Source organism: Chlorocebus sabaeus, chromosome 8 (genome assembly GCF_047675955.1).
Source record: "Chlorocebus sabaeus isolate Y175 chromosome 8, mChlSab1.0.hap1, whole genome shotgun sequence".
In the NCBI taxonomy this organism is placed as follows: Eukaryota; Metazoa; Chordata; class Mammalia; order Primates; family Cercopithecidae; genus Chlorocebus; species Chlorocebus sabaeus.
In genome coordinates, this window is record NC_132911.1 from 8,660,429 (window position 1) to 8,685,960 (window position 25,532).

The window sequence follows — 25,532 nt, forward strand, 5'->3', positions numbered from 1 at the left end:
TGGGTACTGGGGCCTGGGGTGAGGGGTACAAACAGGGCAGGGAGGAGGGAGATTCAAAGGAACGAGTCTCTTTCTCTGTCTGAAGTTGGGAGGTGGCTATACAAGTGTGCGCTTTGCTGTGTTCTTTTAACCTGACATATGTTACAAATGTTCTTTTCTTAATTCCTTATTTATTGAACACAATTTTGAAGTAGCATTTTGCAAAATGATATGCATGTATGTTTCTATTAAAAACAGGAACACGTGAAAGAACACAGAAGAAGGGTCTCGAGGCAGGAGCTCTAAAGAGCTAACTCTGGTCACTCTACATAGTGGAATAATGAGTAATCATATTTTTTTCCATATACATATTAGGTGACTCTTTTAAGTTAAAAAAATTCCAGGTGCTACTACTTATTATCATATAATTTTGGGGAAATTACTCGATCAGACTAAGCCCAAGTTTCCCCATTTGATCAATTACTTATTCAATAAACATCTTGTGGTTGTGCGCTGAGCCCGGTGCTAAAGTGGGACACAGATAGGCAAGATGCCTGGGTTCATCTAGGAAGTGGGATTAGTAATCCCCGTCTCCCCATCAGGTCCCTGTTAGGATAAAGAGATGACCACGTGGACATGCAGATAGCACAGGAGAGGGTCCAGGTATGGCTGCCAACTGCCCCAAACCAAAAGGGGTCACTGGTCAGGGAGTAGGGGGCACAAAGAGTCATCTAAAAATGTATCTTCAGGCCAGGCATGGTTGCTCAAACCTGTAATCCCACCACTTTGGGAGGCCAAGGCAGGTGGATCACCTGAGGTCAGGAGTTCGAGACCAATCTAGCCACATGGTGAAGCTCTGTCTCTACTAAAAATACAAAATTAGCCAGGTGTGGTGGCACGTGCCTGTAATTCCAGCTACTCGGCAGGCTGAGGCACGAGAATCACTTGAACCCAGGAGGCAGAGCTTGCCGTGAGCCAACGTCCCACCACTGTACTCCAGCCTGGGCAGCAGAGAGAGACTCTGTCTCCAAAAAAAAAAAAAAAAAGTGTCTTCAGATATGCAGTAGCCATCAAAGAGCGCTAACTGCTTCATAAACAAATCAAGCTGCACGACTAGGAAAATGCATTCCCCACCAATAAGACCTTTTCACTTGAAATTTCACTTTTTTTTCATTTGGAAAGTTTTCCTCATTTAAAATGCCCATAGGATTCCAGGAAAACTTGAGAACCTGCTCGGGAGGTGAGGACAGGCACCCTCCTGTTTCATGATGCTTATCCCAGGAAGGCAGGCTCTTCGGAATGCCAGCGGCAATGCCACATAGGGGAGAAGGGTCTCTAGGAGCTGCTGGGGAGAAGAGAGACAGTAGCTGCTGCTAGATACTGGGATCCTTCCTTATGACACCCTCTCCCCACGCTGACCTTTTTAAATTTTTTTTTCTCTTCAAGGCTGCCCTTGAGAAATGAGCTCTGGCTAAGAATGATTGGGAGCTAACCAGGCCGGGTCCTGTGCGTATTATATTGCATGGCACACCTGCTTATACATTGCAGATCGTTACATCCCTATCAGGAAGGTACTTTTGCTATACCCATTTTACAGATGTGGACATTAAGGCATAAGGGAAGAAAGTAACCTGCTCTTGGTGGGTGGTGGGCAATCACTCACCAGGGGCGGCAGTGGCGGGGGGTCCTTGTCTTGGGCGCTGACCTTCAGGGGGCTCCATTGGCCCTTGTCCTTCTCCTTGATCGGCTTTTCCTTGTCCGGTTTTTTGCTGCTCACTAGCCCCATCCTGTCGGAGACACACAGCAGATGGAGGACATGAGAGAGCGGGGCCTCAGATCCTCTGCACAGAGGGGCTCCTTCTGGGATGCCGATTAGAAAGGTGGGGTGGAAGTCAGAACGTGGGTCGAAGCAGGTGGGTGGGCTAAATGTGTGTCCATCTTTTTTTCAGGAGCCCATGGACCAGAAAGCACTGCATTTAGGACACAGAAACCATCTGACCAGAGACAACCGCCAGAAACCGCTGGGGTGGATCCCGGTCCTCAGGGGACAGGAGCCTGAGCAGGAGGCCATGTGGTGTTCTAGAAAGAGCCCACCAATGTGTCTGGGTTTAGTCTTCGTTTTGTCACTGGCTGTGTCACTTGGGAAAGTGACAGTTTCTCTCCAACCCCATTAGCTCTTTGGTAAGCAGCAGGGGCTTTGTTAGAAGATGACTAAGGCTCTCTCCCACTCAGATTTTTGGGTGAGACACTATATACCTTTAGGACAGACTGAGAGCACAGGCATCGAGGCCCAGCTGTGGCTTCACAGTAACAGTGGAAGTCTCCTTAAAGTGGGAAGATGTGGTCCGGTTTTTTTCTTTGGTAAAGAATTTTAGGATGACAGATGTGGGAAAGGCCCTTTTGACGCAATCAACACCATCATATTGTCAGCATCCTCATTCCAGGGGCTGCTATGTATATGTTAAGGAGCTTGCTCAGAGTCAAACAACTGGCCCATGCAGAGCCAGTTCTGGAGTCCAGTCTGACTGGAGACCACTGCACTCCTGTGCTTACATCGGGCTCTTCCCTGAGATGCAGATATTATAGAGAGGAAGCACCCAAATCCCGACGTGTGTTGGAAGGGCGTGTTGTTAGTGGTGATTTCCTTCGGATGTACGCACCATATTTCATCAATTCTAAGATGCACCTTTTTTTCACATTTCAATATCTCTGAACTGGGAGGTGTCTCACAATGGAGGATGCTTTGCAGTATAATTAGTAGCAGCATTTTTTTCCTCTTTTAGTGATATATAAATTAAATGCTAGCCTTTCTGTCAGTGGTGTCTTTGATTAAGTGAAACACAGTCATGAATTTCTTCCAGAGAGTTGAAAGCACATTCTTCATGTCACCGTTCCTCAAACCCACCTTGAAAAAGAAAACTCTATAATAATTTTGGATATAGGACACCAAGCCACAAAAGCAAAAAATTCACAAGTATGTTTTTTTAAGTATGCATTGCATACAGAACACATAATAATGTACAGTTTTAAAGAATGACACTTTTTATATGTAAGTATTTCTTTATGTGAGCTCGGATCAGCTTTACCACCAAGTGAATTATAGTGCCAGGGTTACAAGTATCACTTTAGTTTTCAGAGATTTAGGGTTTCAGAAGTTTGGATAAGAGATTATGGGTTTGACTGGGCATGCCCTTAATCCCAGCACTTTGGAAGGCCGAGGCGGGCAGATCTCTTGAGGTCAGGAGTTCGAGACCAGCCTGAAACCTCATCTTTAGTAAAAATACAAAAATTAGCCAGGTGCGGTGGCACAGGCCTGTAATCCAAGCTACTCAGGAGGCTAAGGCAACAGAATCACTTCAACTTGGGAGGCGGAGGTTGTAGTGAGCCAAGATCATCCCATTGCACTCTAGCCTGGGCAACAGAATGAGACTCCATCTAAAAAAAAAGAGAGATGATGGGTTTGTACTGGGGATGGCTACTGAATTTTACCAGGTGCCTATACAATATCTATCAATATGATATATGTTCACCTTTAATTTGTTAATGTAATAAATTATGTTGGTAAATTTTCTGTCATTGAAACATCCTTGCATTCCTGGAAAAAAGCTATTTGATTACAGCATATTAGTCTATTTGGCACACAGATGGATTCTTATTTGCTAATTATTTTGTTTTATTTTATTTTATTTGTTTTGAGATAGTGTCTTACTCTATTGCCTAGGCTGAAGTGCCACGGCCTAATCTTGGCTCACTGCAACCTCTGCCTCCCGGGCTAAGGTGATCCTCTCACTCAGCCTCCCAAGTAGCTGGGATGACAGGCATGTGCTGCCATGCCCTACTAAATTTTTTATTTTTGGTGGAGACAGGGTTTTGCCATGTCATGCAGGCTGGTCTCAAACTCCAGAGCTCAAGTGACCCTCCCACCTCAGCCTCCCAAAGTACTGGGATTGCAGGTGTGAGCCATCACACTCGGCCCTCTTTGCTAATATTTTACTTGGAATGAGAATCTATATTCCCAAGGGAGATTTGTCTATGAGGCATTAGCATTAAGGTGTGCTAGCTTTGTAACAGATATTGAGGAGCTCTCTCTCTTTTTTTTCCTATGGTCTTGAGTGGTTTCATAACATCGGAGTTATCTGTTTTTCACAGGCTAAATAGAACTCAGTTATGAAGCCATCTGTGTCTGGGGCCCTATCAAATAGTAAACCTTTAAAGACATTTCCAATCTCTTCTATAGGAATGATCTATTCTCATTTTTTCTCCTCCTTGTGCCATTTTGATGATTTATAGGAGATTTTTAATTTCATCTACATTTTCCAATTCGTTGCCATAGTTTTAGGTAGTATTGTCTTGTAATTATTATACTCTGTTCTCTTTTTTGATTGTGATGTTTTTCTTGTTCCTAATATAAATTGAATGTTCTTTTAATTAAAATTATAATTTGTAATTGGATAAAATCATCTGAAGCTTTACATGACTAAATTAAGTTTTAACCTAGCTTTATAATTATGAAATAGAAGATTGCAATCAAAACAGCATGAAATTGGAATAATAAAAGTAGACAACAATCATCAGAGCAGAATAAAAAACATACAAACAGATTTTGGTAAATAGAGGAACTGCATATGTGAAAAAGATAGCATTTTAATTCAGTAGAAAATAGATAGTTTATTTTAATAAATGATATTAGGAAAATGGCTATTTATTTTAAGGAAAATACAATTGAACCCCTACCTCACACCATATTAAAAAATAAATTCTAGGTGTATGACTGAAAAAAATAAAAAAACAAAAATGTAATTAAAAGAAATGGAAGAAACTGTGTACATAACCTAGAGTTTGGAGACAACTACAAACAAAGATAGAATAGCCAGAAGCTAAGAGAGAACAAAAAATGTACAAATTCATAAACATTAAAAATATTAGATGGTGGCCAGGCGCGGTGGCTCACACTTGTAATCCCAGCACTTTGGGAGGCCAAGATGGGCGGATCACGAGGTCAGGAGATTGAGACCATCCTGGCTAACATGGTGAAACCCCGTCTCTACTACAAATACAAAAAATTAGCCAGGTGCGGTGGCAGGCGCCTGTAGTCCCAGCTACACGGGAGGCTGAGGCAGGAGAATGGCATGAACCCGGGAGGCAGAGCTTGCAGTGAGCTGAGATTGCACCACTGCACTCCAGCCTGGGCGACAGAGCGAGACTCTGTCTCAGAAAAAAAAAAAAAAATTAGATGGTATAAGAAACTACTCATGAAGTCCTTAGATAAGCAATAGATTGGGTAAGAGATTGCAAAGCATCAGATAAATGTCTATTCACAATATATACAAAGCTCATAAAATTTTGACAAGAAGTATATTGTAGCATATAATCCATTCAATAGAAAAATGTGTAAAGATAAGAAATAGGAAGTTAGTGCAACACAAATCCAAATAGTAAAGTGTTTATTATAATTATTGTTTCATTTGTTCCTTCACACTCCATTTCTAGGACTGATCTTCTGTGAGGGCTGGAATCTTTGTTTTATTCATTGCTGAATCCAAATTGCTAAACCAATGTCTGGCACAGAGTGTGGGCTTAATAAATATTTATTAGACAAAACAAAAACTATTATTGGAAGAAGCAATCTTTTAAATTCTTTTAGAGGGCAATCTTTTAAATTCTGTTAAAATAAAAAAGCACTCATACCTTTTGATTTCCAGTCCCACTCTGGACTATCTCAGGTTAATAAAACATCATTATATAGACATATGTGACAGATGAAAATGTTTGTTGTAGTAATAGTTGGAAAAACAATCTCCTCCCCCCCCAAAAAATCCCAAAGAACAACAATGTAACTGCCCAGCAATTAACGACTTATTGAATAAATGTACACTCTACCAATCTCTCATACAACTACTAAAAAAAAATGTGCCAGATCTTTACCAGTGAGGTCAAGAGGAATTTCAGTACTATGTTGTTACATGAGAAAAGCAAGACCCAAAGAGGTGCATGAGGGAATCCCATATTTGCAAACACCAAATGAAAAGAAACCTCTATTCAGGTGTGTAGATATTTTTGCATATTACACAGAAAGAGGCTGGGGAGGATGAACACCAAGTTGTTTACCGTGGTTATTGTTAGAGGAAGGGAGAGTACAAAACAGAGGTGTGGTGTAAGGCAAAAAAAAACACCCAAAGAACAAAAAAAACAGCAGACTTAAAAAACTGTGTGTGTGCTAATGCAAAGCAGGGCCCCCCAAAATATTTTCTAAATGGTAAATACTGTTTTATTTTGGAATATAGGACTTCATGTGACTTTGACTTTCTTTCTTGTAATTGTATATATTTCTTGAATTATTTAATACTAAGCATATATTACTGATACAAGCAGAAAAATAAAAGGAAGATGTGAGTGATTTGCCCGACAACAGAGGGGCATAAGATAAGGCCTGGAGCCAGGGCCAGCCTGCAGTTCTTGACAATGACCATTAAGTGGCCAGCCAGGGCTGCCTGAACCTCAGGCCTTTCGTGGCCCCTTCAGCCTCCCTGGCTCAACGAAGGGCCAGCGGTCAGCAGCTCCTATTATATTCCCCAGACTTGGACTCATACTTCCGCATCTGCCCAGGTGACCAGCCCTCTCGTCTTTCTTTGTCCGGCCAGCCATATTGCCATTGGCTTTAAGCTTCCTGGCAAACACCTGTGTCCACCGAAACAAAGAACAAAGAACCTGACAGAAAGTAAAATTCCTAAGATTAAACGGCCCACTACTTACACTTCTATGTCCTTTGACTCCTTAGCAGTGTGTGTGCAGATGATTTTCCATAACTCTCATGAGTACCTAAGATCTCTGTGGGTCCCCCTACTCCAGTGGCTTTGACTGGAGACCTGGGTTACTCAAGAGGCCATGTGACAACCAGGGCTGTCACTGGTGCTTGGGCTGCACCCAGCAGTTTCAGGTGGGGTGGAGCCAGGAAGTGCAGAAGTCCAGACTGAGGCAAAACGCAGTACACACTGGTCAGGGCTCCAGGTGGCTTTGCTGCACTGGGGGGAGGATGTGAGTCTGTGTATGTTTGTGAGAGTGGGAGAGGAAGCATGCACACTTATGTGCACCTGTGTGTGTGTGAGAGAGACAGCATGCGTGTCAATACACACATGTGTATGTGCTTGAATAGGGGTGTGTGTGTGTGTGTGTGTCTATGCGTACACTTGTATATGCATGTGTGAGAGAACATGCATGTGCACGGCGTGCATGTGTGTCTAGTCGGGGGAGTTAGCAAGAGGAGGGGAAGTGGGGAAGGGGAGTTGTTTGTTTATTTGAAACCAGTTAGGCCCTCTATGCAGACTTTCACCGGAGCAGGGCAGTCAATGTTTGCCTGGGGAGATGCTCAAAGCCTGAAACACAGCTTCAGTCAAACAGGGGGCATGGTGGAGGCAACAACTAAAAACAGAGAAACTAGAAACTCCTTATTTGCACTTGGCTAGCATGTCATGGTTGAAAAGCACTTGACAGATGAGTTTTTTAAAAAAATATTCATGATAGCCTCGATAAATTGGTTACAGTTATCCTCATTTTACCACGGAAGAAGGAGAGGTGAGGTGGCTCGCTCAGGTCACGCTGAAGGTGGCAGAGCTGGCAGCTGGAGGGTGTCGCTGTCTCCAGGGCTGCTCGAGCCCTCTGCACAAAATAGGTGCATGTGTGGCCTTGCCTGAGGCTCCGTGTCCCTTGTGAGGGGATAGTTCAGATTCCCTGTCATCTCCCCTGTGGCAAAATAGTTTTGCTATTTTGTGTCTGGAAGCCTTGCCATGTTATGTGCTGGAAACTTTGCCTTTCTGACTTGACCTGCCAGACACAGGTGGGTAGCATCCAGGTAGAACACGGGAACCTACTGGCAAAGCTGGGGCTCACCCTGGGTGTCGCGACCAAAATGCCACGCCAGCTGCCCATGTCAGATCCCTTGTGGAGCATCTCGCCAACATCCAGGATTCCAAGTCCTTGCAGTACAAACCACCAGTGCTATACCCATCTTGTAAATGAAGAAACTACAGCGATTGGCCTATGGCTCTGAATTAAAGAAGGGACCAAAGAATTTGAGTTGAAATTCATGTTTCGTGTCTCAACTCAGGACAACACCACTGAAATGAGGCTTCCTCACCTTTGTCCCAATACTGACCTCTCCACATGTGAACCTGAAACAGCCCCGATAATGGCTCTTAGCTGCTAGCTTCTTCTGTTCATTCAGCCACAAACATTCAGTTTCTGTCAACCATGAACTAGGTCAGGCACAGCAGAAGGTACGGGCTTGAAACAAGGATGGTGCCCTCTCTCACAGGAAAATAAGGAGGAAAGGTACGCACCCGATTCCATCAGTTCAGAGTGGGCACGATTCTGTACCAAAGGGACGCCTGGGTAAAGTGTTTTGTGAGCTCAGCAAAAAGAAATTACTTCCACCTGGGAGAAAATGCTAGCCAGACCTGAGAAGGATGGCTATAATAGATTTGTTTAGATTAAAACTATTTTTTATGAAACATTCCAAAATATACTAAAGTCAAGAATATTGGCCAGGCACAGTGGCTTACGCCTGTAATCCCAGCACTCGGGAGGTTGAGGTGGGAGTTCATTGGAGGTCAGGGGTTCAAGACCAACCTGGCCAACATGGTGAAACCCTGTCTCTACCACAAATACAAAAATTAGTGCCTATAATCCCAGGTACTTGGGAGGTTGAGGTGGGAGAATCGCTTGAACCCAGGAGGTGGAGGTTGCAGTGAACTGAGATCCTGCCACTGCATTCCAACATAGGTGACAGAGTGAGACTCTGTCTCAAAAAAAAACTCTTCTACACTCATCACCCAGATTCAATAATTATCTTTAAAATAGTTTTCTGGGTTGAAGTATTTTATATCATATCATTTTGTTTCCTCTAAATGAATGAAACTTGGAAACAACATGAAATCAATGTAGTGAAGAAGTCATTTCACCACCCCATATTTTGCATTTGTTTCTAAAGCCTGGAGACATTTGCTCACATAACGCCAATGTTATTTCATCACATCTAACAAACTAGCAATATTTCCACGGTATCATCTAACCATTTAGCCATTAAACCCAATTCATAATCAAATTTTAACAATTGTCTTAAAAATAGCTTCTTGCTGGCCGGGCGCGGTGGCTCAAGCCTGTAATCCCAGCGCTTTGGGAGGCCGAGGCGGGTGGATCATGAGGTCAGGAGATCGAGACCATCCTGGCTAACATGGTGAAACCCTGTCTCTACTAAAAAATACAAAAAACTAGCCGGGCGAGGTGGTGGGCGCCTGTAGTCCCAGCTACTGGGAGGCTGAGGCCGGAGAATGGCGTAAACCCGGGAGGCGGAGCTTGCAGTGAGCTGAGATCCGGCCACTGCACTCCAGCCTGGGTGACACAGCGAGACTCCGTCTCAAAAAAAAAAAAAAAAAAAAAAAAAAAAAAAAAAAAAAAAAAAGCTTCTTGCTTAGTTTGTCCTACTCAGGATTCAAACAAGGTTCATACATAACTCAACCTCTTAAGTTTCCTTCAAACAGGAGTCCCTTCTGCTCTGACTTTGGTTGGTTTCAAGCCGTTGATTTATACAGGCCAGTCCTATAGAATGTTCTCCGTTTTGGATTTTGCGTCCTTGTGATGGTTCATCACTTGTTCTTCCCTCTCATATTTCTTATACATAGAGCTACCTCTGTAGGCTCCATTAGATTCAAGCTCATCCCCTCTTGGTAGAGATGCTATCGAGGGGGTGATCTGTCCTCCACGTTGCAACCTACCAGGAGGCTCACAGTGTCTACCTGCACCATTTTAGTGATGCTAAGATAAGTTCAGGCTCAGGCGTCCCTACTCCTCCATTGACAAGTTCCTTACCAACATTTAAAAGTCCCATTAGGGGTTACAAAATAGGCGTGCTCTGATTCCATCACTCCTTCCACATTTGTTAGTTGGGAGTTGAAAGAGCAAAGGATGAGAAACTGGGAACACCAGAAAAAAGTAACAGGCATACTCCCACCAGTGTTGGGTAGTATTTAAGAAATAGGTATTTTACCAAAGACATGAAGATAGAAAACACGTTCAGAAAACAAAGCTTTTTCATTGCTGGGTTGTAGAGCATGTGCTACAATCATTCATAGCTAATGCCTTGTGCAATATCTCTTCCTTCCTTCCTTCCTTCCTTCCTTCCTTCCTTCCTTCCTTCCTTCCTTCCTTCCTTCCTTCCTTCCTTCCTTTCTTTCTTTCTTTCTTTCTTTCTTTCTTTCTTTCTTTCTTTCTTTCTTTCTTTCTTTCTTTCTCTCTCTCTCTCTCTCTCTCTCTCTCTCTCTCTCTCTCTCACTCTCTCTTTCTCTCTTTCTTTTTCTTTTTCTTTTTCGGATCTGTCTCTGTCACCCAGGCTGGAGTATAGGGGTGTGATCATGGCTCACTGCAGCCTTGAACTCCTGGGCTCAAGTGACCCTCCCATCTCAACCTGCCGAGTAGCTAAGACCACAGGCATGCGCCACCATGCCTGGCTAATTTTTTAAACAATTTTGTGTAGAAATGAGGTTTCATCATGTTGTCCAGGCTGGTCTCGAACGCCTGGACTCAAGCAATCCTCCCGCTTCAGCCTCCCAAAGTGCTGGGATGGATACAGGCATGAGCCACTGCATCTGGCCTCCTTTTGCAATACTTTTAAATGCCAGCAGAATCTTTTCCCAGCACTAGCACAGAGCCTGATGGTGAGATGCTGCTCTGTAACACCTGGCTGGGTGTGTAAGGGCCTTGGGCACGTGTGGCCCCTGCAAAGGGGTGACCTAGCAATGCCAACCTGTGACTTTTAGGTACTTCAGCACACTTAGGAGGAGAAATTACGTGGCCATTTCAATTTTTTAAAGGGAAAAGATCTTTTGTGGAAATTCACCTCCCCTCATTGTGGTAAAGTTGATAGAAACAATTTTCAGATGGTGAAAAGTTTGAGGGTGCTGAGCAGACCTTCAGGAAGGAAGGAAGAAGGCATTTTATAAAGCTGTGTTAAGTCAAAGGCAGACCCTTGTTTATCGAGTCACCTACATTTGATTCTGCTAACAGAGAAGCTTGAAATTCATGAGGTAATTCTGGGGACAGATAAAATTCCTTTATGTGAGTAAATTTTTTGGGAGGACACCATGTAAATTTATGTTTTAAAAAACCTTCACAGTAGCGATTATTAAAACATGTTAGCGATATGCCAAAATGTTAATCCAACTACTGCTGTGTCTTGTATTGATGAGACTATGGGCCTTAATCCGTTTTTCAATTTTTAACTTTTTGCATTGTTTGCATTTTAAAAAATTAAATGAGAAATCAAATCATGGGTCATTACTTTCTAATGGAGTCAGTTATGATTCTTTGGCACAATAGTTCTGAGACCTCAGTTTGCATTTTAACCAGTGGGGGAGTTTGCAGACTCCCAGCCCCAGCCCCAGCAGTGCTGGTCTCTCCATTTAAAAAAAATGCCCCCAGTGAGGCTGATGCAGGCAGGTCATGAACCCCACTTCATGGAGACCCTTTCTTCAATTGGCCGAGCTTCTGGAGCACGACTTGTGACAAGGATTGAAAGGCAGGTCTGCCAACACGGGGCGTTCCCTCCTTTGAGTCTCCCATAAATAACGCCTGCAGTTTTACTGCCAGTGATCCTCTTGTCTCTCCATGAAATGAATTATTTCTGTCCTCCATACAAACATTTCTTACATATTAGTATATTTCTGCATAGCTTTTTGACAAAGTAACTTCCCTTTTTATAATAACTCACACCTCTGTGGTACTTTCCAGCCTGCAAAGCATTTTCCCACATGAACCTCACAAGGACCCTGTAAGCTAGACAGATCCTCCCCCTCCCCCTCCCCATCCTCCTCCTCCTCTTCTGGCAGACAGGCAAGAAACTGAAGCACAGAACAGAGATTTGAGCCACGTCTCTGACTTCAAAGCCTTGATCTTTCCCACGGAGATTCACACGTATCTTACCCAGATACACATCTGGTCACGACTTGAACCTCTCTTAAAAGGCTCTGGCCATCATTCAGTCCTTTGGAGCTATTTCTCCAATGTTTCCTTGGCAGAATCCAGAGATGGAGTGTGTAAGAAGGGAGCATGCACAGAGAAGCACCTCCATCGGGTTTGAGGGTGCAGGAGAACATTTAGACTGAACGGTTCTCTTTTATGCTTTCAAACATGAGATTGGAAAATGTTAAAGAAAGAAAAAGAAAAGAAAAAGGTCTCAGGCCTTTAACATGCTTGGGTCGATTGTAATTACTGAGTGGATCCAGAGACACAGATGCCCTGCTAGAGAGGCAGAGATTTGAAATTAACTCATAAAACTGTTGCAGGATTTGTCTCTCACATGAAAACATGAATACTAACGATGCTGGCACAGTGCCTAGTACACCTTCCGACTCAAGGCTGGGCATTATACTAGGGCATTATACTACAGGTTTTTCATGTATTATACGTAGTCCTGACAGCAGATATATTCCTTCCCATTTTACAGATGAAGAAACTTAGGCTCTTTGAGGCTTAAGGACTTGCTCAAGGTACAGTAAGACACAGAACTCTTATTCAAAAAACAATTTTATCCACAGGTAACTTAACAGTGTGCCACATCCAAGTCTGACACTCCCTAAAGAAACACGATAATATTCAGTACTCACAAATCATATTCAGCACTCACAGTGCCTGTCATCCAATAACAATTTCCGGGCATGCAAAGAAACAGAAAAACATGACTCTCAACTAGGAGAAAAGTTAATTGATAAGAACATAAGCAGAAATTGCACACATTTTGTAATTAGTAGCGTAGAGCCTTAAAACAGAAATGACAAAGTATATAAACTGGTTCAAATATATAACTGAAAGCAATAAGACAATGAAGAGAGAAAATGAAGACATAAAAAAATTAAATGGATCTGCTAAAAATAAAAAAAAAAAATACAATATCTGAAATTAAGAAAAAAGAGAGGCCAGAAGTGGCAGCTCACGCCTGTAATCCCAGCACTTTGGGAGGCTGAAGTGGGAGGATCATTTGAGCTTAGGAGTTCGAGACCAGCCTGGCCAACATGGTGAAACCCTGCCTCTACTAAAAATACAAAAAAAAGAAAAAAATTAGCTGGGCATGGTGGTGCATGCCTATAATTCCAGCTACTCGGGAGCCTGAGGCAGGAGAATTGCTTAAGCCTGGGAGGCAGAGGTTGCATTAAGCCAAGATCACACCACTGCACTCTAGCCTGTGCAACACAGCGAGATTTCTCAAATAAATAAATAAATAAATACATATTAAAATTTTTATTTAAAAAAAAAAAAAAAACATGGCCAGGTACAGTGACTCGTGCCTGTAATTCCAACACTTTGGGAGGCCGAAGTAGGGGGATAACTTGAGGTCAGGAGTTTGAGACCAGTCTGGCCAACATGGTGAAACCCCATCTGTACTAAAAATGCAAAAATTAGCTGGGTGTGGAGGCAGGCGCCTGTAATCTCAGCTACTCGGGAGGCTAAAACCGGAGAATCACTTGAACTCGGGATGCTGTGGTTGCAGTGAGCCGAGATGGTGCCACTGCACTCCAGCCTGGGCAACAGGGTGAGACTCTGTCTCAAAACCAACCAAACAAACAAATAAACAAAACTCTAGATGGGTTGAATAGTACATTAGGTGCTGAGAAGGAAGGTCAGTGGGCTTGGAGACAGTGCAATTGAAACTACCCACAGTGAAGCACAGGGAGAAAAAGGTGAACAGCAACAACAGAGCATCAGCGACTGGGGAGAAATTAGCACACAGTCAGAAAACATGTAAGTGGGCTACCGGAAAGACTATGAAACTTAAAGAAACCGAAAACGGAAATTCCAAATTTGATAGAAACTATAGACCCAAAGACTCAAGAATATCAACCCCAAGTATGAAGAAAACCATACCAAGGTACATTATAATAGTATTGTTGAAAACCAATGATAAATAAAAACAATCTTAAATGCTGCTCTGCTTTAAAAAGGTACATTATATTTTTAGAAGAAAACATAGGAGGAAATCTTTGTGACCTTGATGTCACAAAGGATATAAAGAATATGAGTCACAAGAATACAAATATGGTCTTCTACTCCCTTACAAGAGATTATTCCCTTAGAAGATCATAAAGTATAAAAGAAAAATTGATAAATTAGACTTTTCAAAATTAAGAACTTCTGCATTTTAAAAACACCATTAAGAAAAGAAATAGCTAAACCAGAGACTGGTAGGACATTTTTGAAAAACATGTATCTGATATGAGAATACATAATTAACTTTTAAACTCTATAAAAGAAGCCAAAAATTCAATTTAACAAACAGTTGAACAAAGAAGACAGCTGAGCGGCAAACAAACCCATGAACAGGTGTTCAGTATCATCAGTCATTAGGGAAATGGTAACTAAAACCACAGTGAAATGCCACCACATAACCACCCAGATGCTAAAATTAGATGACCGATCATACCAAATGTTGGCAAGGATATGGAGAAACTGTAATGCTCACATGACACTGATGGTAAGGCAAAACGAAACAACAACTTTAGGAAACAATTTGGGGGCTTCTTATCCTGTGACCCAGAGATTTCATTTCTTGTTGCTTATCAAAGAGAAATAAAAACATATGACCACAGAAAGACTTGACATATATGTTCTTAGCATTGTTACTCACATTAATTAGCTCCCAGCTGGAAACAACCAAAATGTTCAGTAACTGGAATAATCTTTTTGACTTTTTGCTTAAAATGTTGCTGATTCTTTTTTTTTTTTTCAGAGTCAAGAAAACTTCTATTGAGCTATTTACAACTTTTAACAATTGAGCAAAATATACTCCTGTAAACAAAATTTAGAGTATATTTCTTTCTCTCTACCTGCCTTCTCCAGAATTTGGAAACTATTTGTGAGTATTTTTAACATATGGCCATATAGTTATTTGAATTAGTTCAATAAGAATCAGTTTTCTTATGTAGCAAGACACAGTTGGAGACACTGGTTATTTTACCAAAGCTTTGACTGAAATGACGTTTTCTTTAAGAAATCGAGGCTGACCTATAGAGCTGATGAAAGGCCCTTGGAGAAACTGGCCTCATACCTTGTCCTGTACAGGATTCCTGACCTGTGGCAAATAAAGAATGTCACTTTCTGACAGGCCCAGGAACTCCAAGCTATGTTGGGACCTCAAAAAGAAAGGAATTTATCCAATTCATACAAGTATCTGCAGGCACAAATAAATCCTTGGCTGGGCTCAAGAGAATTATTCTTTCTCTATTGCAATTCCCCTGTTTTGATAAATTGGCTCTCTCTAGGCAGTGGGCAAGGTGAACCCATTGGGCAGTTTACACTTTCACTTCTTATGTTAGGGCTACTTATTATTTTAAATTCTAAGTTACGGGGTACATGTGCAGAATGTGCAGGTTTGTTACATAGGTAAATGTGTGCCATGGTGGTTTGCTGCACCTGTCAACTCATCACCTAAGTGTTAAGTCCAGCATACATTAGCTATTTTTCCTGATGCTCTGCTTCCCACTCCCCAACAGGCCCCAGTGTGTGTTATTCCCCTCCGTGTGTCCATGTGTTCTCATCGTTCAGCTCCCACTTGTAAGTAAGAACATACAGTGTCTGGTTTTCTGTTCCTGCATTAGTTTGCTGAGGATAATGGCTTCCACCTCCATCCACTTCCCCACAAAGGATATAATCTGGTTCCTTTTTATGGCTCATTATTTTTCTTCATTTAAGTACTGCACTAAAGCTGTGGATAAGAGCACCAATGTTTTCATTATACACATCTTGGACCCCAACCAGTTGCACGTGAATACATACAGGCAACTGCAAGACGCTTCCACTCCTTTTACCCTGGAGGCAACCCCTCCCCCAAATACGCCCCCTGTCAGCAGGAAGAAGTTAGAGCAGCCATTAGCCTTTTCCCATCTCCATAGCTAACACCTCAGGATGGAGGGGTGCTGAAGCCGAAGTGTGTGTGAGGGGGATTGAAACTACCTTTGCAAAATTATGACAGTAAGAGAAATCTGACATGGCTGACTCCACCTTGCTTCTGACCTCCAAGCTCTCCTTGGTCATTCCTGGGCATAGACCAAAGTAACGTTGGAAAAAATTTAGTTTACAGTTTAACTTAAAAGCAAGGATGATCATGAGGTACAGTGGCTCATGCCTGTAATTCCAGCACTTCGGGAGGCCAAGGTGGGCAGATCACTCGAGTTCAGGAGTTCGAGACCAGCCTGGACAACACAGCAAAAAATACAAAAGATACAAAAATTAGCTGGGTGTGATGGCATGTGTTTGTAGTGCCAGCTACTTGGGAGGCTGAGGTGGGAGGATCACCTGAGCCTGGGAGGCAGAGATTGCAGTGAGCTGAGATCACGCCATTGAACTCCAGCCTGGGTGACAGAGTGAGACTCTGTCTCAAAGAAAAAGCAAGGATGATAATAGTCCCTCCCTAAAACTAACCCCTCCTTGCTCAGGGACCAAAAATCACCCTTGTAAGACTAATGAAAGGCCACAAGAATAGGATTATGGGGGGACCTGAATTCTGCTAAAATGTAGGCATAGTTTCTATAATCCCTTACTGCTCAGGAGTCATGTGACCAGAGGTCACAAGATTTCTGACTTCCCCAATTGCTCCTGTAGATAACATTGTAGAACCTAAGATTGGTCTTATGAGAGTTTTTTTTTTTACACCCAGACTTGTGCATTCTGGTAACCGATGGACCCCACCCAAACTCATAACTCATGACTCAACTGGTCCTGTGGCCCCACCCAAAGGAGGACTCACTCACGAGGGCCATTTTCCACATGCCTGTGATTTCATTTACAAGCAATAAGCAACATCCATTCTCTATTCCCCTGCCCACCAAATTGTTCACACAAGTCCTGACCTTCATACCTTTGGAAAGACTAATTTGAGTGACAACTCCAGTTCTCCTGTGTGGGGCTAGGCTTGTGTCAGTAAAACTCCTTCTCTATTGCAGAAAAAAAAAGAAAGAAAGAAAGAGAGAAAGGAAAATTCTAGATAAGGCAAAGCTGTGGTTCTAGAAAGTAGATCAGTGGTTGGAGGTAGCATAAGGGGTGTGAACGGAAGGGGCTAAAGGAAACCTATTGGGGTGTTGAAAATGTTCTCCATTTTGATTGTAGTGGAGTTTATACAAGTGTATATATTTGCAAAAATGCATAATTGTGCCCCATTATTTCACCCCCTTAGAGGTGACTTTTTAAAAAGAGCATTTGCAAGTCATTGAAGAGTACTGAGTTTTGTATAGGCTTTGGTGTGTTGAGTTTTGCAACCTGGTAGAAAAACTTATTCCTGTCTAGACATCCACATTAAGCCTTAAGGACAATGAAAGACCCCTTGCAAGCATGCATATACAGGGGAGAATAAATGACACTTGGATGTCCTCTAGCAAAACTACAAATAAAAATAACATGAGTTATAAGAAATAAGGTTAGCTGAGTGTGACCCCCAAGCACATAAAAGAAAATAAGAGGCTTCATAAAACGTTGATATTTGGGAACTTCTCCCTCAAATGGCAAATTTTAATGAAATAGTATCAGATGGCCTTCTCTATGTATCCAATTATCCTACTTGATTCTGCAGAAAAATATTTACATAGTTAAATTATTGGAATGCCTGATTTTACATAGTTAATAATTTAACTATTTACATAGTTAATAATTTAACTATTTACATAGTTAAATTATTGGAATGCATGAAAAAGTTTTGGGTACTAACCTACTGATGAAACACAGTAAAATTACATAAGCACTGAACACAACAGAATATAATTCTTTTTTTTTTTCCTTTTTTTTTTTTTTTTTCTGTGAGACAAGATATTGCTCTGTCACCCAGGCTGGAGTGCAGTGGCACAATCTCAGCTCACTGCAACCTCCACCTCCAGGGTTCACGTGATCCTCCTGCCTCAGCCTCCTAAGTAGCTGGGACTACAGCCATGTGCCACAATGCCCAGCTAATTTTTGTATTTTTATTAGAGACAGGGTTTCATCACATTGGCCAGGCTGGTCTCAAACTCCTGACTTCAGGTGATCCACCTGCCTCGACCTCCCAAAGTGCTGGGATTACAGGTGTGAGCCACCATGTCTGGCCAGAATATAAATATGATAAGCCTTCATATGTAAAAATAATAATATAACAAAAAAGTAAGATGTGAATTTGAAAGCAGTGTTGGTGGGCAGGTGTCAACTTTAGATACTGCCTAAAGCTAATGAATTGAGACATAAACATTTGAATATATTATTTAAAGTCATAAAACCAATCACTAGAAGGATACAAAACAGCTGATAAAAATCTAGGAAATGGAGCGGGGTGTGTGCAGGTGAAAGTCAGGTAAGAAAAGAGATGCATGATGAAGTGTGTTCTGCATCTGTCAGTGTGTTTAGCTCAGAGATATTGGCGTTAGTATTTCTTGAAATTGTAACTGTAATGAAAAGGATGTTTAAAAACAAAAGCTGTGGCTGGGTGCGGTGCCTCACCCCTGTAATCCCAGCACTTTGGGAGGCCGAGGTGGGCGGATCATCTGAGGACAGGAGTTTGAGACCAGCCTGGGCAACATGAGGAAATCCTGTCTCTAATAAAAACATGGTGAAACCCTATCTCTGCTAAAAATACAAAAATCAGCTAGACGTGGTGGTGGGTGCCTGTAATTCCAGCTACTTGGGAGGTTAAGGCAGGAGAATCGCTTGAACCAGGGAGGCAAAGGTTACAGTAAGCCAAGATCATGCCACTGCACTCCAGCCTGGGTGACAGAATGAGACTCTGTCTCAGAAATAAAACAAACAAACCCACAAAAACTGCTCCATCGCTTGCCTCTGAGGAGGGCACGTCAGTGGTGGCAGAGAAGGCTAACTTTTGAGTTTTCAGTTTATACCTTTTCTGACTGTTCAAATTTTTGAAAACAATATTCATGGATAACTTGTATAATAATAAAATCTAGTTAAGCAAATGAATCGATAGGTAAATAAATTAGTAAAAGGATAAAAGAGATCTGAACTGGCAAAGTGAAATGCCCAGGATACATTATTGTTACGTGAAAGAGTAAATTGCAGAATATTTTGTATGATATAATCCTGGTTGTGTGAAATTTTAAAAAAGGAGTCTATTAACACATTTGCAGATGAAAAGAAAATGCCTGGGTATTTTTGGTAAAATCAAACTGCTAACAGTGAGACTTCCGGGGAAGGGATGAGAGGACTTCACATTTTGCTTTAAGTACCTCTGAAGGATTTGGATTAAACACAAAGTAACAAACTCATGTTGTCTAAATACCTTTTCAAAATGTGATATTAAAAACAGACAAGCAATTACTTAAAGTAAATACCTCTGGATGCCACTGAGCAACATTAGAAAAGGCAAGGATCAGGACAAAAGAGGTGACAGAACGCTCCTTTCAGCGCTCAGTCCATGCAGGGAGGGCTGAGCCTTTTAGGAATCGCATTAAATATGCTTTTCCCTTCACACAATCAATTTGCTTTTGATATAGGAAATTCAGAAAACAGAGGGAAAGATACAAATTAACTCCAAAACCATCATCCAGAGAGAGCCACTCTGAACGTTCTTGATATGTAATTTTCCATGGCCCTTTTTTTTTTTTTTTTTTTTTTTTTTTTGTAAAAAAGCAAAACGGGATTATTATCTACATCCTGTTTTGTGACCTGCTTTTAGCAGAGCATATCACCGTCATCTTTTTCCTGTCGTTCCCTGTTTTGTTTGCAGCAACCTGTGAGGGGCTGCCAGCATCAGATCGTGAGGTTTAATGAACTATTGTCATTTTCCCCACTTCGTTTGCCGCACACCCCAGCTGTTTCCATTTTCTCAAGATCATAAACATGCTGCAAAAATGTCCTTTGCTCACGCCCTTTCTCTTTCCTCATATCTTTCCTTAATTTTTGTTGAGGTTAAAAATCCCAGGGCCGGGCATGGTGGCTCACACCTGTAATCCCAGCACTTTGGGAGGTTGAGGTGGCTGGAGCACAAGGTCAGGAGTTCGAGACCAGCCTGACCAATATGGTAAAATCCCCGTGTCTACTAAAAATACAAAAAAGTTAACGGGCTTGGTGGCGCATGCCTGTAATCCCAGCTAATCGCAAGGCTGAGGCAGGAGAATTGCTTGAACCTGGGAGACGGAGCTTGCAGTGAGCCTCGATCGCGCCACTACACTCCAGCCTGTGTGACAGAGCAAGACTCCGTCTCAAAAAAAAAAAAAAAAAAAAAAAAAAAAATTCCCACAAGTGGAGTTCCTAGGCTCAAGAGCATACATAACCTCTTCTGATATATTTTGGCAAATTGTCCTTTAGACATTTCATACAGCAGTATAGAAGTGTGTATTTCCCTGCACTTTCTCTAATAAGGGCTATTATTCTTTTCATCCTTTCTGAGCTGGCTTACAAAAAAGTGGTCTTTTACTTTTCAGTCTCACTTTTTATTAAGCAAGCACTGCACATGTAGAAAATCAGAAAATTCTTGTCTATGCAAAGGAAAAAAAATCAGTTACAACCCTAGCACCCATGGAAAATCATTGTGAATATTCAGTGTATGCATTTTCAAAGGTGTTACATATAAATATACTCTTGAAAAATGGACCAAACTGTTTATATTGTGTCATAACTTGGTTATTTCTGTGAACAGTACAGTATAAATTATATATAAGTAAATACAATTTTGAACCATATTAATAACTGCATGTTGTTGTACAAATTTACCATTAATTTATTTAACCACTATTGGTCAAATAAGTTATTTTCAAACTTTGGCTGTTATAAGTAAACCCACAGTAAACATCTTGTAAGGTATATATTCAGTTGTCCAATATTTTTAAGCTATGTTTCCATAAATGGAATTATGATGTTCAAGAATATGCACATTTTTAAAGATCTTGATCTATGAAGCTAAATTAATGTTTATAAAGGTAAGACTGATTTACATTCTCACAGTGATGAAGGAAGCCAGTTCTCCAGTCCCTGGACAATGATTTATAACAGATAATAATAAAAAAAAAACTTTGTCAATCTGCTGAGTGAAAAGTGATGAGCAACATAGTATTAATTTACTTTTCTATTGATTTTATCATGTACTTTATTAGCCACCTGTGTTTCTCATATTATGATTTGATCATCCACGTCTTCTACCACTTTTTACTTTAAGGTATTTTTCATTTTCTGAATGACATGGAAGACCTCTTTGTATGATAAATATATTTAATTTTTACATTAATGTCATAAATGTAAATATTTTTCTTAATTTAGTTTTTGCTTTTTAACTTACTAATGTTTTTTGTTTGTTTTGAGATGGAGTCGTGCTCCTGCCATCCAGGCTAGAGTGCAGCGGCGCCATCTCAGCTCACTGCAATCTCCTTTTCCGGGGTTCAAGTGATTCTCCTGTCTCAGCCTCCCTAGTAACTGGGACTACAGGCACTCACCACCATGCTTGCTAATTTTTGTCTTTTTAGTAGAGATAGGGTTTCACCATGTTGGCCACGCTGGACTCAAACACCTGACCTCAAGTGATCCTCCTGCCTTGGCCTCTCAATGTGCTGGGATTACAGGTGTGAGCTACCATGCCCAACTGAACTTTGTGTTTGTATTATGTATTACAACATGGTATGTATTCTGCAGAAAAAGTTGTCATTTCTATGTAGTCAATTTATTAATCTTTCCTATTAATCTTTCCTTTGTTGTTCACACTTGCTAATGTCTTCCTCACTCCAAGATGACAGAAATATACAACTACTTAAAATTTTTTTCACCATTAGCTATGAATATTTTAAATGTGTAAAAAAAGCACAGAAAGTAACGTGACACTGCTAAGATCAAACAGATATTCATATTTTGGTGTACTTCCTTCTCTTCCTTTCCTCTCTCTTTTTATGTTCCAGATACAAAGATACAACTAAAGATTGGTCATTATATTCTCCTCTCTTTCTCTCCAAAATTAATAATTATCATGGAGTCAGTAGGTGTTAACCATGTATGATTTTGGACATTTATGACATGTATAAGCAATTATAAACAATATATATTGCTGCTTTGTGTGTTTTAGACTTTTAAAAAATGGCTTCATAATGTATGCAACCTTTTTGCAACTTGCTTTTTTTATTTTCAAAAATATGTGTTTTTGAGATTTGTTCGTTATAACACATAGATTCCCAGTTCTTTTTTTTTTCTGTATCGTTTTCCATTAAGTGAATAAACTTCATTTTCTTCATTCGTTTTCTAAGGGACACTTTTTCAAAATGGTGAAATGCATTGGGATGGCATCCTCATACGCTCCCCCTTTTGCACGTATGTGAGAGTTTCTCTGAACAGCATAGGGAATTTAGATATTTAATTTACCTATGGACTTACAGGGCAGTGGGCCATGTTCCTTCAGTGGCACTATGGATTCCCAAAACGCTCCCCAAAGTGATTGAACCCATTTATCATCCCACCAGCAATACCTAAGAGTTTTCATTTTCCCCATATCCTCACCAAACCTCTTATTGTCAAACATTAGCTTTATTAGTGGAATAGATAATAAATGAAACATTTTTGTTTTAATTTGTTTTCCCTTGATTATATTTGAGATGTTCATGGGTTATATGGATTCTTTGCCTCTGTATATGGCCTATTCATTTATTTTGACCATTTAGAAAAATGTAGTTTTTTTTTTAAAGCTCATTTCCAATGCCAACTAAACACATGATTTACCTAGAAATGTACCTAATAAAATACGTGCAAACTTGTATGGAGATGTAAACTTTACTGGAAGATATTAAAGAAGAAGGGCTTAACAAGAGGAAAGACGGATTTACCGTGATTAGGAGGGCTCATCATTAAAAGGCGTATTACCTCCAAATTATGTAAAAATCAAATGTATTTCCAATCTATGTTCCAAAGGGTGTTTTTGAGGAATTTTACAAGCTGGTTCTCAAAATTTTATGAATAAGAAAAGGCTCAAAAATAGAAAAGATATCTATGAAGAAAAAAAACTCCAAGATAGAGAGGAGTCCCCTCCCAGATGTCCACACTTACTAAAAGCTGCAGTGATGAAGATGACCAGGGAGTGTAAAAATAGAACAGGAAGTGAGTGGAGGGTACCAGACGGACCCTCACGCACATGCCGGGGAGGCACTGTGGGTCTCCAGGGCAGTATGAGCCACTCGATAAATGAGGCTAAGGAAACTCTTTTCTTCACATAAAACTGTGGCCTTACTGCAGAACCATTCTCGACTATTGAATCCAAATTGATTAAAGACATAAATATGGTCCAGGTGCAGTGGCTCACACCTGTAACCCCAGCACTTTGGGTGGCTAAGGTGGGCGGATCACTTGAGCCCAGGAATTCGAGACTAGCCTGAGCAACAGAGTGGGACCTCATCTCTACAAAAAAATAGAAGAATTAGCTGGATATGATGATGTACGCCTGTAGTCCCAGCTACTCGGGAGGCTTAGATGGGAGGATTGCTTGAGTCTGGGAGGTCAAGGCTGCAGTGAGCCATAATGGTTCCATTGCACTCCAGCCTGGGTGACACAGTGAGGCTCTGTCTCAAGAAAAAAATCTTAATAATCGTAAATCAAAGGCAAAAATTAAAACTTTTAGAAAACATACAGGATATCTTTAGGATATAGAGAATTATTTAATGACTTGACAAATCAAATATTAGATAATACATTTTTTAAAAGCCATCCTTCTTACTGATTTGAATTGCCTTCCTTATCACTTGCTCAATTCCCACATAATCACGGGCCTATTTCTGGACTCTGTCTTTTCCTGCATAGAACCACGTAAATTAATTACTCCAGTTTAATGATACAGTTTCAGTTCTTTTTTAAAAGAGTTTCTTCATTATTCTTTCTCATTCATTCTTCTGATTTAACTTAAGGCTATAATTTTGACAAGCTATAAATTCCTGTATTCATTTTTATTGGCATTAAATTTAAATTCATATACAATTTTTGGAGAACTGGCATTGCTAATGTTATTGTTGAAAAAAAGAAAGCTATTGATTTTTGTGCATTTCAGTTCTCTTACTAACTCTAATAGCTTTTCAGTTGCTTGTCTTAGATTTCCTTGGAAGACAAATAGATCACCTGTTATGCCTTTTTTCTAAATGTGTAGATGTTGTATTACCTTTTCTTGTTGTATTACACTGCTAAGAATTCCCAAAACAAAGTTAAATTATCTCAATGTTAGCAGGCGTCTCTCACTTCTGAATTTGGCTATAGTCTTGCAGAAGATATCTAGGAAGTTTCCTTTTTCTTTAGGTTACAACAGGCTTTTACAGGGATGCCTTTGATTATGTTTCCTTTTTTTCTTTTCCTTTTCTTTTCTTTTCTTTTTCTTTCTTTTCTTTTCTTTTTTTTTTTTTTTTTTGACAAGGTCTTGCTCCATTGCCCAGGCTGGAAGTGTGTGGCATGATCATGGCTCACTGCAGCCTCGACCTCCTGGGCTCAAGTGATCCTCCCACCTCAGCCTCCCAAGTAGCTGGGACTACAGGCATGCACCACCACACCCGACTAGTTTTTGTATTTTTTATAGAGACAGGTTTTCACCATGTTGACCAGGCTGGTCTCGAAATCCTGGGCTCAAGCGATCCTCCTACCTTGGGCTCCCAAAGTGCTGGGATTACACATGTGAGCCACTGTGCCCGGCTATGTGGTTCTTAATGCTAAGTTGTCTTTTCACAGTGGAATGAGCCCTCCTTAGTCATATTAAACGTTATGTTTGATTCAAATTCTTGTTTTTTAGAAGTATTTTTGATTCTATATTAATAAGTCAAAGTTATCTGTGGTTTGTGTGTGACTACTTATCTTTTGATAAAACTCAAAACTTTACATGAAAATAATATGTGCTCATTACAGAAAAATATTTAAATATAGGAAATTATAAAGAAAACATTTCCCATCACCCCAATACCCAGAGGCAATCTCTGTGAATATTTTGGTGTATTCCTTCTTAGTCTTTCTGGTAGTGGGGGCAGCAAGGGATATGCGCATTTTCAAGTTGTTTATGCAACTCAAATCAGCATACAGTAGAGTTTAAATGGAGAGCTTGGAGTGAGACGGCTCCGGTTTCAAATCCTCACGTTACAATTTACAAACTACGCCACATTTGTCAGCTTCCTTGATCTGTTCATGTCTCATTTTCTCAGTCAATAAAATTGAGATAATAATAACCACCTCACAGGACTGTTCAGAGAATTAGGAAGTATAAGTAAAGTTCTTGTTACGGTGCCCAGCACAGAGGCCTCTGAATAAACACGCACTGTTATGATGTTGTACATAAACTGCTGTATGTTTCTTATTACTTAATACTATCCCATAAACCTTTTTATATCATTCAAGCTTATAATAAATACCACGTTTGACATTTCCCTACTACATGTGTGAACATGTGGATGTATGTATATAGCTTCATCTAATATTTGTGCATGAATTATCGCCTACATTTTAGAATTCTTCCCTCAGTTTAGGCTCTCAGAAGAAAAATTTCTTCAGTCCAATACCGTGGAACTGTTTCGGGGTTCCTGGTCTAGACTGCCAAATTGCTG

At 40.7% G+C, this 25,532-nt stretch overlaps 1 protein-coding gene across 4 annotated transcripts in view; it reads right to left on the bottom strand.

Annotated features, from left to right (window-relative positions):
* Nucleotides 1–25,532, bottom strand: part of BLK (BLK proto-oncogene, Src family tyrosine kinase) — a 71,566-nt gene that overhangs the window by 20,003 nt on the left and 26,031 nt on the right. For 3 of the 4 annotated variants that reach the window (XM_007961646.3, XM_037983833.2, XM_073017930.1), the window contains one exon: nt 1,643–1,766. In XM_007961646.3, the coding sequence (XP_007959837.2) occupies nt 1,643–1,765 (123 nt within the window). In that variant the 5' untranslated portion in view covers nt 1,766. Of the gene's footprint in view, nt 1–1,642; nt 1,767–6,732; nt 7,045–25,532 lie in introns of those variants that run through there. The other variant, XM_073017931.1, reaches the window with a different exon arrangement.